Source organism: Brachyhypopomus gauderio, chromosome 2 (assembly GCF_052324685.1).
Source record: "Brachyhypopomus gauderio isolate BG-103 chromosome 2, BGAUD_0.2, whole genome shotgun sequence".
NCBI classification, from domain to species: Eukaryota; Metazoa; Chordata; class Actinopteri; order Gymnotiformes; family Hypopomidae; genus Brachyhypopomus; species Brachyhypopomus gauderio.
Window position 1 is genome coordinate 40,371,256 of NC_135212.1, and position 21,442 is coordinate 40,392,697.

The window sequence follows — 21,442 nt, forward strand, 5'->3', positions numbered from 1 at the left end:
GGGACGTACTGTTTTCCTACCGGGCAATCGCCAAGGCTGGGATCTGTGCGTAGTGCTTCTTCCATTTCGCCTTGTAGATTCCACCGAACGGCAGCTAGGAAACAGGTGCGTGGCAATATGTACTCCGGTTCTTTTTCTACGGGGTCTTTATCGTGGATGCGTGAGAGGGCATTGGCTTTTGTGTTCTTAGAGCCGGGTCTATAGGAGACAGAAAAACGGAACCGGGAGAAGAACAACGCCCATCTGGCTTGGTGAGGGTTAAGTCGCCTGGCCTCCTTTAGGTACTCCAAATTTTTGTGGTCGGTGTAAACAATAAAAGGATGTTCAGCCCCCTCCAACCAGTGTCTCCATTGTTCTAAGGCGAGTTTCACTGCCAGGAGTTCACGGTTGCCTACATCATAATTTTGCTCTGCTGGTTACAATTTTTTGGAGTAAAACGCACAAGGGACCAATTTAGGGGGTTTTCCTTGATGCTGGGAGAGAACCGCTCCCACTCCTATCTCAGAGGCGTCGACTTCGACCACGAAGGGAACTTGGGGGTCAGGGAGGTGAAGGATGGGTGCCGAGGAGAACGCTCCCTTGAGCAACGAAAACGCCCGGTCAGCCTCAGCTGTCCAGTCAAGGCGCAGGCGCTGCCCGCCCCGTAGGAGATTCGTCAGCGGAGCGGCCATGGAACCAAAGCCCCTGATAAAGCGACGGTAAAAGTTCGCAAATCCCAGGAATCGCTGGAGTTCCTTCCTCGTTTGAGGCACAGGCCACTGCGTGACTGCGGACGCTTTATCCATATTCATGGAGATTCCCCCCGGAGACAGAGTACATCCCAGGAAATCCACGGAAGTCCGGTGAAACTCGCATTTCTCAGCTTTTGCGTAGAGGTGATGCTGCCGTAGGCGGGCTAGTACTGCGGAGACGTGCCGGACGTGGTCGGCAGCTGATGAGGAATATATAAGAATGTCATCTATGTAAACGATAACGTACTGTCCTATCATGTCTCCGAATATCTCATCCATAAGCGCCTGGAAGACTGAGGGGCTGTTAGCTAATCCATACGGCATTACAAGATATTCATAATGACCTCGAGCAGTGACGAAAGCAGTTTTCCACTCGTCCCCCTCTCGAATGCGAACGAGATTGTAAGCACTTCGTGAAGATGCATGCTCCGCTTCCTCCTGCGAAGCGGAGATGAACGGAAGGGGATAACTTGGACGTGACGGCATTGAGTGCGCGATAGTCTATACAAGGACGCAGTCCTCCCCCTTTCTTCTCTACAAAGAAGAACCCCGCCGCTACGGGTGATGTAGACGGACGAATGAAACCCTTCTGGAAAGCCTCGTCGACGTACTGTTCCATAGCTGCATCCTCAGGACGGGACAAGGGATAAGGTTTTGTACGATGCGAGAGAGGAGACCCGGGCAGCAGCTCAATCACACAATCCCATGGTCTATGTGGTGGCAGATGACTGCCATTGTCCTTACTGAAGACGTCGGCATACTCCTGGTATTGCATGGGATAGGCGGTTTCGAGAGGAGAGTCGGGGCTTTCTACAGACATGGATCGGAGAGGTAAGTGCATACAACCCTCGAGACAGTGAGAACCCCATTTCGTGATTTCTCTAGCCTTCCAGGAAATAGTGGGGTCGTGCAACGACAGCCAGGGAAACCCGAGAACAACCGGATCGCGGGGTGACGGCAGGAGAAAGAACTGGATATTTTAGGCAAGTTAAGCTGGTTCTTACGGCTCAAACAAAACACTGGGTTGCTTACTTGTTTGTTCATGGTATCTTCCCCAGCGTGAGTAGGGCGAACAGGGCAGCGATCGCGGAAGTGACCTCTCTCACCGCAGTACAGGCACAAGCCCTCTCGCAGACGCCGAGACCTCTCGTGCAGGGACAGGGGTGTTCTGCCCAGTTGCATGGGTTCTGCACCTTCTCGCGTAGTATCAGACGTCGGTTGGTTCGGACGACTCGAAGCAGTGAAGGCAGGACCTCTCCACGATGTCGGACGGCGGGTGAGCAACAGCTTGTCTACATTGACAGCCGTTTGGATGAACTCCGACAGCGATTTTCCCTCACCACGGCAGGCGAGCTCTACCTGACGGTCTTGCCTTAGCCCTCTACGGAACACTGTCGTCAAGGCGGGTTCGCTCCCTCCGCTACCGGCAGCCAAGGTACGGAACTCTCGTGCGTAATCTGCAGCACTGCGTTGTCCTTGGTGTATCTCACATAACATGGTGCCCACGTCTCTTCCTGCAGCTGGGTGATCAAACACGGACTTGAATAACATGGAGAACTGAGCTTCGGATTCGAGTGCCGGGTCTTTACTATTCCACAGGGCAGTACCCCAGGCACCAGCTTCCCCGGTAAGGTGCGTCAGGACGAAGTGGATCTTTTGTTTCTCCATTTGGAACTGGACAGGGTGATAGTCGAAGTACATGGAACATTGCATGAGAAAGTTTTGACACCGCTCTGGAGAACCGTTGTACCGCTCCGGCACTGCAACAGGAATACAAGGAGGAAAACCAGGAGGAGCGACGGCGGCAGCAGCCTGGTGTTGAGTGGCTTGCTGTTGGAATACCTGCTGCTGTATCGCCTGGTGTTGTGCCACCTGTTGTTGAGCCGTCTGCAGCTGAGCGGCTTGAGCCTGCATAGTCTCCGTGAGTCGTCGGACGTCTTCCTGGAGTGAGGCGATGGTGTTCTCTTGTTGAGCCAGGAGTGCAGGTACGTCCGCTGGATCCATTGAATGAGGCGAAGTATTATGTAACGATTCAACCAGGAAGACACGGATCCAGTTGCGGAGTACTGTTGTTATTTTTTGAATGAATACGGAGTACTCGCACAGGTGAATAACTCCGTAGGGTGTGTGCAGAGTATGAGTGCGGTTGTCGTAGTCAGGACGGTCCGAGTTCACGCCGGGTAGACAGATGGCTGGAGGTACAAGAGGGCTAGGCTGGGGACGAGGTCTGGAACGAGAGCACAGGTCAAAACACAGGAGAGCAATCAGGGGGAGATAACGCTTGGTAGATGGCATGCCAACAATACAAAACGCATCACACGGCGATCATGTGCTGTTCCTGACAGTAGCACCCTACATAAATCTTTACATCCATCTTTACATACTAAATTATACTTTACATACAAAATATAATATAGACTCTAAAATTTATTCCTTTTGATGTATAGTAAAAATTAATGTTTCTTAGTTAATGTAAATGTTTTTCTTTTTCTTTTTATATAATTATTGGTCTTGGACTCACAGTCGAGTACTGCCATTTTCTTTTAAGCTGTTTGGTGTGCTTCACAAAAAATGAAAGTAAAAAAAAGAACAGGAAATTCTGCATGCAGTCTTACAGAAACTCATCAGTGGTATTGTGAGGCAGAGCTGATGGCAGCAGCGATTCGTGTAGTTAAAATGCCCCTCTGCAACAATAAAAGGACCAGGCTGCTGAGAACACATCTCTCTGTAATTCTTGGTAAGTTCAGTGTTACAGTACTGAATGAATTCACTTTGTTTATGTAGTTTAGCTATTAAGACACAAATTCGCTGAAATGGATGTAGTTTCATTATTTTAACTTCAGTGAAAACATTTGAACTATTTTGAAATAGTAAATGAACAATATGAATGATAAAAGATTAATGTGGTACTTTACAAACTGCCACCTTTTAGGTATATAGTCTACAGCCTTTCTCTTGTGTAGTGTGGTTTGTGTTAATAATCTTTGTGTTAGACACTAGCACTTGATTTACACTGATACACATTTGAAATAATGTAAAATGATCACGTATCAGTAATTGATCTGATCTTATTTTAAATTGTTATGTCAGATATTTGTCATTTCAACCATATAACATGAATGCAGTTTTCATTAAGTACAACATGGATCATTAGGATGTGGTCAAATTACTCAAATCAAAGATTAGATTAGTCACAAATGTTGTGTCTGAGTAACTGACACTACCAAAATATTCCCACAATCCCCCTCAATATATTCAAACAAATGTATTATCAGGAATTATTCTCATCGGAGTGGGAATTTTCAGGAAGTGCCCCTTCTTTCTTCTTCTCATCTTGGATTCTTACATATTCTCATATTTTCATTATTTATTTCAGTGCTGTTGACACTGACCTTGAAGAAAGGATTTCACTCCTAGAATTATTCTGGTACTGGTTGCAATGCCATTGATCTAGTACTTTCTGAGTAACTGACACTATCAATATATTGCCACTGGCCCCCTCAGTATGTTCAAACAAATTTATTTGCAGAGGAAGTTCTGACTTTGCAAGATCAAACTATATTCAGCAACCACATATTTCTATGTGGTGTTTTGTTTTTTACCATATTTCCCATGGTATGTGGACAAACTTGCAGGGTTCTGTTGCAATATTTGCCACTGTTCTATTGCTAATACATTTTTTATACACATTGTGACATTTATTATTAAGCCAGAAATAGGGGTGGGGCTAGTCTCATTTGGAGAAAAGACATTTACAAGAAGAAAGCAGTAATGCAGCTTTCTGATATCAGCTTAATCTTAAGCTGCATCTTAATCTTCTCTCTCGTAAACAAAATTATCCTGGTTGTTCTATTATAGGTACTTGCTCTTGCCCTACAGAAATCTGTTTCATGATGACATTTTTCAACCAATTAATCAGTCCTTACAGATGTTACAAACTTGTTTCATTTGCATCTGTAACAAGTTGTTCGTAAAGGCGCTTTTTATGAAGCCCTGGTGTGACGTGTGCTAAGCCTGCTGATAATTGTTGTCCTTGGGCAGACTCCTGTGACTTTCTGATCTCGGAGATTGTGTGTGTCATCTACCAGTTGTTTGCTCTGTCTGGCTCATGTTCCTCCGCTGTAGCGAGGTGGGTAAGCTAGAGGGTCTTGACTAGTGCAAACCCTGATTTGTTCTCTGGACTCATGTAATTGAATGTACCTCACCCCTGCTTCACGTTTTGCCTTTGCAGGAATGTAGTGAACAGAGCTGTGTGCTCTAGCGCCCTCAATCCTTCCCTGTACTGTAGTTTCGGTTCTGCCACACTTCTCCACTACCCTTGCTGTGCTCGAAATTATATCAGTTTCACAGTATTTGACGGTCGTGTCTCCCCCCCCCATTCATGATGTGTTAACTGCATTGATTGCAACAAGAATTACTGCAGTAGAGTGGTTAAGAGTACCCTATTCCACTGTTAGAAAACTACGTATTCCATGTAATACAGATTTTCATGGCCCCACATGATCAGTTTTAAAACGGTAGCACTAAAACATTTTTAAACATTTTAAAAATAACTATACAAAACATTTTTCAGACAACCTCAAGACCGTAGGTTTAAACAACTTATGTGAACCAGCTACACGTAATATTATAAATTGCACACCAGTTTGTTAATAACAATTAATAACAAATAAGAGGTATTTAGACATTGTCAGGAATAACACCTGATAGCCTAACTGGACACACCTGTTACTCCTTACCATGCCCCCTTTCCCAGCTATACTTATACATCTCTGTTCCACTTCCTAGTTGCGAAGTATTGCCAACTATGTTGCATACCGAGCGTTCCACTATCCTGTTTGCTCTCCTGTGTCTTGACCTCTGCTTGTTCTCTAGACCTTGTCTCCTGCCTAGTCCTCTGGTACCTTGCGGACTCTGCTACCTCGTCATTACCCCGGACTGGATTGACTACTCCCAAGCTAACCCTCGCATACCGATTGCCAACTCTGATTCTGTTATTGTATTGACCTGTCTAAGAAAAGGCATTGTGCTTTTGCACGAGGATCCCTCTCCATCTCCTCCTTGCGTTACAAACATAAAGTAGCTAGTGCTGTTTGTCAATGGTTGTAATGTATTGAAATGTTCCAAATATTTTACCTTTAATTAAATAACAATATTTAAAAAATAAATAATAACAGTGGTCAAATACTGGGGAGATGGTACCATCTCTTTTAATGTGATAAAAAGCAAATTATTTCGACCATATCTGTATTTGTATCAGTAGCGAACCATGACCATTAAGCCTGGGCCCTCTCCTAAACCCCCCCGAAAAACATTTGATTCCTTTCCTAATTAACTGCAATAAATAAAAAAATAAAAAAACTGAGATGACAGTACAGCTTTAGAAACTCAATAAACAGTAATACCTGTACTAGATAACTTCTTAAACAAAATAAGGTTCCACAGCTCCGTGTTCCTCGGGAGCGGAATATGTAAACAACGCGCAAGTGGGCATCAAAGGAATGAATCGAAACTAGCTAGCGGTGGTATGCTAACGCCAGCTAGTGTCACCACAGCGGGCGGAAATGATCATACAGTTAACCCTGCCCACTAAGAGGGAAGATATGATTGGTCCATTCCATTTTACTGTCATTTGAAAGTGGTATTGTGCTGAATTATAACTGCCTGGTAGGGTTGCCACCTGTCCCGGTTTTCCCGGGCTGTCCCGGTTTGTCCTGGTTTTCCTTTTCATTCCTGTAAATGAACAGCTGGACCACCAATCACCAACATTCTGCAGAGGCATCACATGGAGGCGGACACAAACACTGAGGAGAGCGAGATTTATTGAATAGAATTCCAAAGGCAGAGTCGAAATAACGGGCAGGGGTCATATCAGGCAGGCAGTCCGAACACGAAATGTACACAGGCATACTAACACAAGAACAAAACGAACGAGTCAGGGAAACAAGAACAAGGAGTAAAACAACGGAGAACGTAGCGAAGACAGAACACCAGTCCACAAACAGCAGCAATAACAAGACACAGGAATTAACAAAATAACCGATACAGACATGGGAGACTCATGGACTATAAATACACGGAACTTAAATAGACACAGCTGGAAACACTGACGACAAGGGCGTGGCAGACAATGGGCGGGTCTAACGGGCAAGGAACAACACAGACACGAGGGAACAGAGAAACCGGAGTGACAGCTAGGAGAGGGGGCTTAGCCCTATGTGACAGAAACTTAATTAAGTGGATTAAGTTGGACCTTGAAAGTGCTCTACAAGTGCTTGAATTCCACATTGTAAAGGTGTATGAACCCTGCAAATATAACTTAGCGCAACACCTAGAGCTGAACGCGCAAAGGTACAAAAATCGAAGGTGCACGACCTTGCGACGCCACAGCGGAGCCACCGTGATTGCATCATTTTTGCTGCGTGGACCCTCACACCAGTCGAGTATGCGTTAAGTATAAGCGAGCTTTATGGGTGGTGCAGCAGATTGCTCGTTACCACCAGCCCAGACAACTTTTGTTCAACAGCATTTACAGTAAGTGACTGGTCCACATCTGACCTTTAAAACCCTATGTACTTCTTGACAACAGACACGGCTCCTTTCTTTGGCAAAAGTTATTTTGGGGCATCATCTCTTATTTCAATGTTTGGTAGAATTTCTGGTTCAGAACGTCCCTCGTTTTCAGCAATGCTAAATTTGCGCTCTGTTGAATGTGTGCTTAGTGACACAGCAATAAAATGCATCCCTTGAGAAACAATTGGTACATGAAAAATTCTTATGATAACAAAAATAAACACCAGTTTTCGGTGTGAACCGGTATACCGCCCAGCACTAGTCCCATCCTTCCAGAGTATCCACTAAGGGCAGAGTCTGTCGAGGTGCCACACCCCTGATCTCTCAGACTTGCTGCACTGTCACAGCACTGTAATAGAATCACACATCTAGCAAGCAAATCAGATATAGAAAGTACATGTGAGGACTTTCTATACATGACACTGTGTATAAAATACAGCATAATTGAGAGAAAACACATGTTTACTTAGATTTAGTTTAGAACCCGATACAACAACAAATAATGAGCAGAAATAGCTGCAGGTGTAACGTTGGACGGCAGGCACGACGAGGCAAGTGCGTTGCACAAACACACATTTATCAAATGTTGAAACAAGCAACACAAGTAGCGCACGTCTAGCTACAAAACACTCAACACAGACTTGACAATGGCTTACGACAAAGACGAGCACGAGACATTGCGCGAGCGCACATTAAATAAGCGAACTACAAATTCCCCAGTGATGACGAGACAAGTCACAGGTGAGACCGACGAACACGCACACACACACACAACCACACCCACGGAAAGACATACATGGTTATTACCCGACGTAGACAACATAAACACACGCCCAAAGGGAGGGGTCTGGAGCTGTTCCGTGACAGCAGGGACAGAAGTAGAACTGTGATACATATGGAAGTGTAGCGCTGGTCTGGCCAGTATCAGAAAGCACTAACAACTGCTACACTGAAAAAATGTGGAATAGGGCTTACTTAAAAAAACTTAGGAATGTTTTTCCATGTAAAAACAGCAAGTAAATTTAACAAAGCATATATTCAAGTAATATTTAGTCTATGTGTTACACATAAACACACACTCACACATACATCACGTCATTTGTGCTAAATGTCTTGGGTACACTTTCTGCTTTACTTTGCTGTGGTCATTCGAGCTGGTTGTGTTATATATATTCAATTCAATTCAATTCAATTCAATTTATTTATAAAGCACATTTTAAAATAGCCAAGGCTAACCAAAAGTGCTGTACAACAGATTAAAAAAGTATACACAGTATCCATACACACACCCATATACATACATATATATATACATATACATACACATACATACACACACATATACACACATATACACATACATACATATATGTACATACCGTATATACATACATATATACATACACACACACATACATACATAAAATTAACCTACAATAAAATCTAATAAAAAAATAAGATAAATCACTAAGAATGCCATAGACCATAAACCACATTATTGAACTGATTGACGTATCACTTGCAGTCATGAGCAAGTGAAAAAAGATAGGTCTTAAGGCACGATTTAAACTGCTCAATTGAAGACACTGATCTAATTTCAAAGGGCAAAGAGTTCCACAAAGTTGGGGCAGCAACAGAGAAAGCCCTATCACCCTTATGTTTTAAATGTGAGGTGGGAATTTTAAGCAGTAGTTTGTTAGAAGACCGAAGAGACCTGTTTGCATTATATGGACTAATCAAATCAGAAATGTACCGCGGGGCCACACCATGAAGAGCCTTAAAAACAAACAGTAGGATTTTAAAATGGATCCTGTACCTGATAGGAAGCCAGTGTAATGAAGCCAGGACTGGAGAAATATGGTCACGTTTTTTTGTTCCGGTAAGGAGTCTAGCAGCTGCATTTTGAACGAGTTGCAGACGGGCCAGAGAGGACTGATTTACCCCCATGTACAGGGAATTACAATAGTCAAGGCGTGTTGTGATAAAAGCATGAATAACAGTCTCGAGATCCTTAAATGACAAAATCGGTTTAAGTTTAGCAATTTGGCGCAATTGGAAAAAACTTGATATATATATATATAATTATTATTATATATTTTTTTCCCCCTGCCCTTCTGTCTTTTCCCTTTTTATTCCCTCTCCCCCTCTTTTCTTGGTCTACCTAACCCCAATAATTATCACTTTGCATATTGTTATATTTGTTATAATTGTCATTTGAACTGTACATAAAAACAAAGTTGTCCTCCAAAGATGGGGGGGTGGAGGTGGGCCATTTATAAAAATAAAAAAAAGTAATATTTAGTCACAATTCTCAGTGTATTTAACTACAAATGTTTCAGTAAATGTTACTTTGCAACACGTTTATACAATTTGATTTTACTCAGTGTACTTTAGTAGAATTTACTACAACAATGTAGCACCACATTGTCCCATGGCTTTTATTATTTATGTAATTGTAGTAATATTTGAAGTTCTTTAGTAATGCTTAACTGCCAAATATTTTGTTTATTACAGTATTAATTTCAAATACAAATCATGCATTAAAATGCTACATGCGGTAAAATCAAAGCATTGCAAAATATTGTGAAGAAGCTAGAAAAATTGCTCCTTTTATTGCAGCAACAGTAACACCAGCTCACACAAGCACAGCATCCATATTGCACGAGAGAAGAACTCTTCACTCACAAACACCCAAATCAAAATATTTACTTGAGTAGAAGTTAGTGTTCTTTTAAAACTTTACTTAAATAGAAGTACAGAAGTATTCAGAATTTTTTGTACTTAAGTATTGCAAGTAGTTTATTCTAAAATGTATTACTCAAGTACTGAAAGTAAACAGTACAAGTAGTTTATTCTAAAATGTATTACTCAAGTACTGAAAGTAAACAGTACAAGTATTGTGTTTTGAATTAATTAAACAAAGCCATCAAAGTTTGATGATCAATTGTTTTAATATATCACTTACAAATAAAAGATGTCAAATGCCACAAATACTGTAAGTGTTCTGTATGTCCAAACAAGTAGCAACTTAAAAAAACTATGCTTAACACTACATACACAAAAAACATACCCGCTACGTCGTAGGTTTGACGCAGCAGTACAAGTTCACCTTAATTTAGCTGAGAAAACGAGTTGTATTTTGGACGTACAATTCGTCCGTTGGATTCTAAGGGTGAACCTACTGCACTGTGTTTACCCCCAATAAATGCCCTTACCCTATAAAAACAACACTACACTATAAAAATGGGCACATGATTAGTCAGCATGAAAAGAGGCATGGCTTACTGTTGCTAAAAACACAACTCAGCATGACATCGCCTGTATGATTGTCAGCTAATGTTAAGTGAATTCTGCAGCACGTCATGAACATAATTAGGTTAGGCTATTACCAAACACGGTACCGTCTCTTTTAATGAGTTAAAAAGTGAATTATATGGAATAATTTCGAGTATATGTGTATTTGTATAAATATGTAAATTAAGCTGAAGGTGTTGGAAAATACTGAAAATGGACCTGCAAGTGCCATACAAGTGCATGAATTCAACCTTGTAACTTTGCACGCACAAAAATCGAGGTGCACAAGTCGCAACGTTTTTTGATGAAGTTTTTTGATTAAGTTTCTCGACGCGCTGGTTCTGATGCTCAGCACCGGCTGAGATGGTACCACGTTTCTCCTTTGCCCTTCAATCGGACAGAGTGTGATGTTCTCTTTAGTGACCTCGACTGGACTGGTCCACCTGGGCTCTGACCACTTCCTTTTGATGACCTTGAGCAGGACCCATTTAGTGACGGGCAAGTCTGCTCATGAGTTGGTTCTGACTCCTCTCCTTGTACCTGGACAGAATAAGCTTCACATATTGCTTTTTAGTGCATTGTAACCTTCTTTGTACGACCCCGAGTACATCTGTCAGGTTTCGCAAGCGCGTTGGGGGACCCCCGAAAACTTCTCACTGTCATGAGCTCAAACGGCATGAATCCTGTAACAAAATTCACTGAAGAATTTCTGGCCAACAATACAAATACATTTGTGCACATACCTTTACCTTTATCCTTACCATTTATAATTTCCAATTTAGCCTGAGATTGAGAATGATAAACCAACCCATATTTGTGTCTCAAACCCAAATTTTGTTCCACAAATTTTAGCTCCTAGCTAGTGAAGTGCATCCCATTATCTGAGCACACTTAATTTAGTAAACAATGGTGCAGTATCCAGGAATTTTATCAACATTTTGCAGACTGACTTAGAGTCCTCTGCCCTGGTGGGAAATGCTTCTACCCAACCTGAGAATTTATCCACAACCACTAACAAATACCTTAGTCCTTGTATTGGTATTAACATGTCCATGTAGTCAATCTGAATTTCTTCTCCTACATACATTGCATATATTTATACTCTTTATTTCTCTTGTATATCTGAATCTTACATATGTGTATTTGCTTACACTTTTCTCTGCTGCTGTAACAATGCAAATTTCCCCACTGAGTGATTAATAAAGTATTATCATATCTTATCTCATCTTGGCTCCTGTGGTCCAGGGAACTTGCCTAGACCTGGTCTTAAAGCACGACAGCTGTTATGCACATTTCAAATATCACATTACTCTGTCCAGTCTGCTATTACCAGAGGTGGGACCAAGTCAGTGTTTTGCAAGTCTCAAGTAAGTCCAAGTCTTTATACCTCAAGTCCCGAGTCAAGTCTCAAGCAAAGACACTCAAGTCAAGTCAAGTCTCGAGTCAAGACAGGCAACAGTCAAGTCAAGTCCCAAGTCTGAAACTTGGAATTTCAAGTCCTTTCGAGTCTCTTTTTTTTTTTTTACCAATGTTGCAGGTATATGTTAAATGTAAATAATAGACATGCGTTCTTTTTTAAATCTGTATTCTCCTCAAATCTTGATAAAACATGTGCAACTGAAAACACGAAGTATAAAAAAAAAATTTTATTACACCTCTTTATTGCACAGTTCAATTTGTTAAACTTAGCTGCAAAAATATTCATACTTTAAACTACAATTTTCCAGAAATACATATTCTGTGAAAAAGTCATAAGTAGAACTCCATGTTCAAATAAAAAGTGCTGATATTTTCACAGTACAATACAAAGAACCATAACAGCATTTTCCCTCTCTTCTCTTATCTGGTTTCTTGGAGAACATGTGTGAGTGACACAAGACAAACAAATATAAGAACTGAACAATTAACAAGAATCTGCAACTTTAGACATTTCAATAAACTATTCTGCATTGCATTTGCTGGCCAAAAGTCTGTATGTCATTTGTGCACGATGAATGATGTCCCCATAGCTGAAAACTCGCTCCACTTTTGTCAATATATTTTTTTCTCGACGTAGATGTCTTCAAATACACAATCCATGCTGAGATAGAACTGGATATTATGATGGTGACAGAGAGAGGCTCTCTTCCCCGAGTTCAGATACAGAACCCAGGGTTGCCAACTCTCACGCATTGAGCGTGAGACACACGCATTTGACCGTCTTCACACGCTCTCACGCCACACATCCGATTTCTCACGCCAGAAAAAAATCTAGTTTATTTACCTCTGATCCACATCTATGATTCAATGAGTTACTAGTTCGCTCTGGCACCAACCACTGGCGATTGATCGATCGCGATATAATACTTAATTTGTGTCCATTTTACACCCCGCCCGGTAAAAATTTACGTTCGCCAACCCCCCATTTGATTGGTTGTGCTGCAGCTCATGCACACACACACGTACAGAGTGTGGAAAAGCAGAGGACTGGTCTGCGTCAGAAGGACGGAAATGAAATTAATGGGGCGCACTTTATAAATATTAATATGCGTTTTAAAATTTAGATTTGGGGTAAAAAAATCAAGTCTTTGCAAGTAAACAGGTTCAAGTCCAATTCAAGTCCCAAGTTATTGGTGTAAAAGTCCAAGTCAAGTCTAAGTCTCTGAATATTTTTTCAAGTAAAGTCAAAAGTCTTAATATTAATGACTCGAGTCTGACTCGAGTCCAAGTCATGTGACTCGAGTCCCCACCTCTGGCTATTACGTCAGTATGGGTGCCATTAGTAACTAAAATGTTCCTTCATGTATTTGTACCCACGTGCTACCCTGTGTGCCTCAGTTCACACTGGTTTGATCAATAGACTCTGTACCCCGTTTGGTCCTTCCCAGACTTCCTTATCTCTCTTACCATCTTTGTTCAACAATGCCATTTTATTTTATTTCATCAATTAATTAATTAATTTATTTAATTTTTTCTCTGGGGTAGATTTTTCCTGTAGTTTAAGTAGCTCTGGGCCCTGTGGTAGAGGAGATCACTCCTCGTCTGCCCTGCAAACCATCTGATGGGCTCCTGTGACATAGCCTGCTTGCCTGTGTCTCTCAGCTCGCCCCCCCTTTTGATATCCTGTAACTGTGTGTGTGCGACTTCTGCTTCATGCTGTGTGCAATCTAACAGGAAGTTGACTTCCTCTCCTCCTTTTCCTGAAACCACATTCAGGACTGTGTTCTAGAAATTTCTAAGAAGAATGGTTAAACTTATAATCAACAACAAAGTCCACGGCCTGTGCCAATGCCTGTTTTAGTTTAATGAATTGTCTTTCTCTGTAATGGGGAAATACTAGTCAAATGAAGTTGTTTAAATAAACTAGGTATTACAAGATTTAAATTAGCTCACACTCAGAATGTTAGTTGTTACCGATGCCTTGCTGTACTCTATAAAAAATTATTTTTGACTTTGTAAATATAATTAAGTTTATTTAAGTACTATCTAAAAGAATAATCTAGTACCGGCTGGTTACTTAAGAATCTCACAGAAAATTACATGCAATACTTGGTGTTTCTCTGTAATAGTTTGTCTTCAAATACATTTGTATATTTTAGTCTAAATAGCAAAGTAAAATTTACAATGCTTTTGTAATTTTTCTTTTTGTGAGAAGCTAAACTGAAAACAGCAAGTAAAAGGTCACTTGCAGGATCCACGCATGCGCAGTGATATCAGCAATTCAAACGTTTTTCAGTGGAGTGCAGCTGAGATTTTGTTACTGTTGCTGCACTAAAAGAAGCAATTTTTTCTTGCTTCACAAAATGTTGCACAATGCTTTGTAACATTTTAAAGCTGGTTTTATATCAGAAATTAATACTGTTAATAAAAATATTTATCAGTTAAACATTACTAAAGAACTTCAAAAATTACTACTATTACGTAAATAATAAAAGCCATGGGAGAATGTGGTGCTACATTGTTGTAGTAAAATCTACTAAAGTACACCGAGTAAAATCTAATTGCATATATTGTGTTGCAAAGTAACATTTACTGAAACATTTTGTAGTTAAATACACTGAAAATTATGAGTAAATATTACTTGAATATATGCTTTGTTAAATTTACTTGCTGTTTCTACATGGAAAAACTTTCCTAAGTTTTTTTTTTTTTTTTTTAGTAAACCATACTCCAAATTTTTCAGTGTACTGGCTCTCCTTGTCATGCTTCCCTACTCCTTTCCCATGTGACCAGGGTGTGAAGCTAACGAGATATGTGGAGTGGCTGAATCTCCCATCATATACCAGCACTGCTGGGCATGTCTCAGCTTTAGAGGGGTCGCCGCACTCTTAGGCCTCACAGACCCCTAGTTTTAATTTCCCATACCTGATTCTATAGCTGTTCCTCAAATTCCTCTCCATGAATTGGATCCCCTCCTATGTCATATAACAATATAACATGAAGTGGGTCGGGTGGCGGGACATAGGGTTCAAAGTGATCCGGCTTCCAGGCCAAGAACTGGGAGAGGACGCCCCTCTAGGCCCATGAGTGAGGCTTCAGGAGGCCCCTGTAGATATCAACCATGGAGGCCAGTCTGTGGACATCAGGTGCATCAGGTGTCTGCTGTCTGTGAACAGTGCATTTGTAATGTCTCTTCCACACAGGTTAACAGGTGCAGTGTTTGAACCTGTGTTTAATGGCCTGCTGGCCACAATGTACAGTCATTAGAACAGTTTTGTGCAGACTTTGATATTCTCCAGCCAGAAATTGTAGTCTTTGAGTACCGACAGTGAGGGACAGTGTAGGGTTTGCCATGGTTTTGCTGTCCGAATTCTCATCAGGGCCCCGTCAAACTGCCCTGGGGCTGCTGAAGGGTTTGGTGCTGGACCTCTGACCTCTGGCCCTCCTTCATCCTACGGTTTTGTGGGGACTCTCCTTCGCCAATGACTCTCCTGAACACAAAGAGAACATCCACCCCACATGCCACAACGAAGTTGCCGGGATCACTGTGACCTCCCTTGCCCTTTCCCCATCCCCTTCCTCTAAAATTTAGGTTAAACCCATACTGTGGATACTACTGCATAAAATAATACACTTAGGGGACATATTGAGGTCTCTGGGGCGGATCCCCGCTCTGAGGACTGTTGTAGTGCAACAACATACTCAGAGAAATTTCATCTCTGCACAGCTTCAAGACGCATCTCAAAACCTTCCTGTTTAGATCTGCTTTTAATTAAGAAACTCCAACTCTGGAGTTTTTGTCACTTTATTACATTCTTTTATTGTTTTCCATCTTTAATTTCTTTTAACATTCTTTTTCTTTTCTCTTTACTTCCTTTTAATGTTTTCTTTTTTTTATTTATCCTGTAAAACACTTTGAGTTGCATGTATGTATGAAAGGTGCTATACAAATACAGATTATTATTATTATCATTATTATTATTGTTGTTATTATTATTAAACATTTCCCAGTCACTTTAACTGGCGTCAGGTTCCCCATATTGAACTGACAACATACAGACCCATTCCAAAAATTTAAAAAACATGGAAATGTTGATCAATATCCAAAAAAGCTACTTTCATGGATTATGTATTCAGGGCCCGCAGTGTAAACAATTTCAAGTATTTATTTTTATTATTTTTATTTATTATTATTATTATTACTACCACTCCTCTAAAGTCTCCCAGAGCCAAGCTCTTTCCTGCTGTCAGCTTGTCCAGTTTAACTAGCCAAATGCCTCCTCCCTCACTGAGAGGGGGAAGTTGGTCAGACAGGGCAGTGAAGTCAGTCAATGGCAGAGGCTGATATTCACCAAGGCCAGTGGGCCTGTGCACAAATGGCATGTTTAAAACTCCCTGTAATTTTGACTCACTTTTCCTAGATCTAGTGCCCTAGTACGAGCCTACAGACTCATCCAACTCACAACACTCTGGGGCTAAATGCTGGGGCGAGAGAAGCTGTTTTGTGACATTACGTCATTCTTCTCTGGCTTCTATAAGTTCCTCTACTAGGGAGACACTTCCTGACTTCAAACCATCACTCCCCACTGCTTCTCCCTCTGACATGTTATCTCCACTCTCATCACTTTCCCCCGCGTGTGCACTCTCAACATCTGACTCCACCCAAGTCCCTTTTAATTTGCAGTTAACCCTTACCGCGCGACCTGACTTACTTTTATTGTCTATTTCCCTTTTTCTTGCTCCCTTAACTCCCTTCTTGGTCTTTCCTAATGTTGTTCACCACTTCCTCTCTGTCAGTCTCTTCAGAGTACTCAGACTCTCTTCCTGATCTGGCTTCCTGTGAACTGTTGCAGTTCTCCCCCCCTCTCTCATCTTGTCGAACGGCTCAAATTGCATTGTTTTTACACTCTTTATTGGGGGTTTTAACTATTTGCAGGGTTCCTGTTTTTACATTAACCACTGCGTAGATTCCTTTTGTAGTGTTGGTGGCACTCTCCTGTGAGGGTGGCATATCTTTCTTACTATCCGCTATCTTCCTGGCCTGTTCCCAGATAGCCCAAGCCAACAACACTTATATTTTGCATCGCAAGGCTAGTCCTCTTTCACAATTGATCATTTGTTGCTCTTTCAGTTGTTCTAATTTGCAGAGAGACTGTGATGATTTATGGTCAATGATGTCACCTCAAGACACACGGTCGTCACCTGCCTTTCTGCCTTGGTCACCCATACGTTTAAGTTATTTCATTCCCATGAACCAACATTCCATTCTACATCAAACTGTTTGTATGACTTCTGCATTTCCTCACCATGTTGATAAAAAACAGATACTCACCTGAAATTGTCTTCAACCTTACTTACTAGACCAGACCTGGGCAAACAACGGCCCGCGGGCCACATCCGTCCCGTTGTGCGTCCCTGTCCGGCCCGCAAAGGTCGCGAAGGCCAATCATAAATGAAACAAATATCTATGTCGTGCGTGCAATACAACTGTGACGCTTTTATTTTGAAAGCGCTACGTTTGTGTTAATTCCGTGTGGACGTACCTGCGTGTGTGTGTGTGTGTGTGTGTGTGTGCGAGAAACACTGTAGGTGATCAGCGACAAGTTAAGGCTTTCGGGAGTGTACGTTGCACCTCGCGCGAACCTCCGCAAACGGCGGAAAATTTACGTGACAAATTTTTATTGTGCATTGTGTTCCAGGTTTGAAAAGTGCTGGAATTTAGGCTAAAGTACTTGAAAATGTTTGAAATTGTAACTGTATTTCGATTCACAACAAATAGCTGACTGAACAGGGGGGAATTCCAGAAAGCGGGTAAGTAAACTCAGAGTTAACGAAAGCTCAGGTTTTCTGTTCCAGAAACCGAGCTTAAAGAGAACCTGAGTCAGCTGGGAAATATTGAAATGGACCTTGAAAGTGCCGTAGAAGTGCTTTAAAGCTAGGTTTAAGCCAGGTTTATACTTGACGCGAGGCGAGCAGCGCGAGGGTCTGCGCGGCGAAATTTATGTAATCGCGGTGGCGGAGGGTCTCACACGCTGTTGATTCGCAAGGTCATGCACCTCTCGAATTTTGTAACTTCGCGCGCGCGCCGCGAGATGAACAAAGTCATGTTTGCAGGGTTCATACACTTTACAAGGTGAAATTAAAGCATTTATACATGTGTATGTGTTTATGTATATGTGTGTATGTGTGTGTCTCTTTTCTCATCTGCTGCTTCTTTCTAATGTTTTTAGTTATTTAATAATTTATTTTAAATTGTTGGTGATTTATTCTAATCATTTTTAGTTTTCTATAAACTCTTGTTGCTTATTCCCTTGTAAAGTGTCCTTGTGTGTCTTGAAAGGCGCTTATAAATAAAAATCTATTATTATTATTATATACGTCACTTTCAAGGTCCATTTCAATATTTCCCAGCACGTTAAACTTAATTAAGTTAAATATTTATACATATATTCGAAATGATCCGAAATAATTCGCTTTTTTATCACATTATTTAATTGTTGTTTATTTTCAAAACGCCCAATCTTAACGTCTTCACGTTCTCTCATGTTTCGTCCTAGAATTACAAGAAAACTGTTCATTCAGATGGCTATTTGTTGTGAAACGAAGTAGTTACAATTTCAAACATTTTCGAGTATTTAGCCTCAATTCCAGCACTTTTCAAATCTGAAACAAAAAGCAACATTAAAATTGGTCAGGTAAATGTTCCTTCCCCTGTTTTTGAGGGGTGTTTCTTTATACCAACACACATCGTTTTGGAGAACACTGCACAGAATGTGACGCGGCAAGTATAAGTGCCTCCTCCGTTCGCGGAAGTTTGCGTGAGGTGGGCGGAGCCACTGTGATGATGTCATTATTGTTTGTGTGGCCCTCTGACACAATTCAGGTTTCTCATGTGGCCCCTTGTAAAAATTAATTGCCCACCCCTGTACTAGACTGAGGGTTCTGTTGACACCGTAAGGTTTACCACCCTCAATCAATTCAGGTTCCTTGTCCAGCTTTTTGCTTGTCCAATTTGGGTATTTATGGATTCCTCCGGTCCAAAGGTCTACCAAAACCTAGCGCGCGGAGACTTTAACCCTTGCGTATCCGTTCGCCCCGTCAGACGAACGGTTCGGCTCGCCACACCACGGAAACAAAACCACTTATTATGCCGGTAGGGACTCTAACCCTTTTTCCATAGGGACTCTAACCCTATATTTTCCTTTTTGGGACTGAAACCCTTTTCCTTTTAGGGACTAAAACCCTATTCCTTAGGGACTGAAACCCTTTTTCCTTAGTAAAAATTTATTTATTTATTTTATTTTTATTTATTTATTTTACCAAAGACTGGATTTAATTTGGTATCGCCCAAGTACCATTAGTTCATGCAGAAATTTGTTGTAAAAAACAGGTTTTCTGCTTACTCCTAGTTTTTGTGCCGGCACGGATGAACTAACAGCCTTTAGACGAAGAATTCCAAAACGTCTCGCATCACGTCGGGAGTCACCAAAAATGTTGCGCTTGGTTCCACTTTCACCTTAGTGCAGCTTGTTCGTTGATGCAAGAGAAAACATTACCAGTCTTGTCTTTAACCTTTTATTATAAGCAAGTAAAATACAGAGATCTCTGGAGAGAGAGTATGCAAAACCCTATCTACTCTACCCTATAGCATTGTGCGCAGGTCTCTCTAACTCAGACACTTTTCCTCCTGTCCTATATAGTGTGGTCTGGGTATAAGCCCCCACCTTTGCTACTCAGTAATGGAATCTCCCTAAGTCTGATAACTTGTCTGCCTATTGCTCAAAAACTGTTTTTGCATGTACTCCAAAAGTTGTTTGTCTAACACTTTCAGAATTAGATGAGCCCATCTTAGTTCCCTAAATCCTACAACATGTTTTGACAAATTAGCGATCACAAAGGTGAAAGAGGCCCCACGTCTTGGGGTTGTAATTAGGGTTGTCCCGATCCGATATTTGGATCGGATCGGCCGCCGATATTAGCAAAAAATGCGTATCGGTATCGGATCGGCAGACACGAGAAAATGCCGATCCAGACTCCCGATCCAGTTTTTTTAAGTCCGATCCCGGTTTTCCAGCGCACCCATTTAGATAATCCATTCCAGTTTTTGCTAGTGAGAGTAAAATCCGGTCCGCATTTTCCAGCACACCTTCAGCACACGAGCGTAGTTTCTGCCCCAATTTAGCTCCGCGGCATCTCGGACCGCCGTGTAAATTTGAAGTTATCGGTCAGTTGTGTGGGATTATTTTACCTTAAAGGATGACAAAGACGAAGAGGTAGAGTGCAACATATGCCACAGTAAAGTCAAGCGTTGTGGTAAAGCTGTAAGAACTTTTAATACCACCAATCTAATCAAGCATTTAGCGAAATACCACCATAAACAACATGACGAGTTTCTAATGAAAACCGAAGACAAAAAGAAAGGTCCTACACAACTAACACTGGCAGAAACGTTTGAATTGAAGGGAGTGTATAGATGGGGATGGAGCAGCAAAGTGTGGAGTAGAAGGCATTTTGCTTTTAATTAGTTTACGATATGTGCACGGATTTTTTTTTAAGTTTACACTTGTTCAAGAGCACTGATGGATGTTAATGTTAATGTTAATAATAGACTATTTTCCACTCAGGTTGTGGGTTTTTTTTTATATAATTTACAATATTATTTGCACTTGTGGCTTTTTAATCCTTGGTTTACTGATGCTATTTCTGTTTGTTATTTAATATTTTGTCTATTTTGAGTTTATTAATTGCTAAATAAACAGGTCAGTTTCTCCTTACCAACCATTGTGTATTATTCAAACACACCTAATTCAGCTGGCTACTTGCTATCAAGAGTAAAACGCTTTTCAACATGAGTTTGACAACAAAGTAAGTTGGCTAAATAACTTTAAACTTTAATACATGCTCGGATAGGCCGGTATTGGCCGATATCGGTATCGGATCGGAAGTGCAAATAAATATCGGTATCGGATCGGAAGTTCAAAAAGCTGGATCGGGACATCCCTAGTTGTAATCCACTTAACTTTCACTACTTGGGGTTGCACCTAAGTTACAGACGTCAAACACATACATTTCTTCTCTAGAAGTGAAAGCAATGTTTTCTTTTTCATTTCATTTCATTTACAAATGAAAATGTTTTCATTTTCGCTGCTGATTTTAGTTTAGCCTTTTTTTTGTTAAAAAATTTGTTGAGTCTGATGCACTTTCTGCCATTCTCACCGCTGTGTGTGCTGAGTAGCTGAACCGGAGCAGAGTTGCGCATGCGCGGGTCAGTTTCTCCGCTGGCTTGCCTTTTACCGGTAATAAGCAAACGCACACGGTATGATAACCGTGCATTTTAATACCGTGGTATACCGTGAAACCGGTTACTGCTGCAACCCTAGTAACTAGACTGTACTAGATTATTCTTTTAGGTAGTGCTTAAATAA

At 41.3% G+C, this 21,442-nt stretch overlaps 1 protein-coding gene across 2 annotated transcripts in view; it reads left to right on the forward strand.

The window, feature by feature from the left end:
* Positions 1 to 3,328: 3,328 nt before the first annotated feature.
* The window catches only part of LOC143504704 (scavenger receptor cysteine-rich domain-containing protein DMBT1-like), a 49,325-nt gene continuing 31,211 nt past the window's right edge, over positions 3,329 to 21,442 (forward strand). The window contains exon 1 of one of the 2 annotated variants that reach the window (XM_076996009.1): positions 3,329 to 3,468. In XM_076996009.1, coding sequence (XP_076852124.1) covers positions 3,381 to 3,468 — 88 coding nt within the window. In that variant the 5' untranslated portion in view covers positions 3,329 to 3,380. The remainder of the gene's footprint in view (positions 3,469 to 21,442) is intronic. The other variant, XM_076996000.1, reaches the window with a different exon arrangement.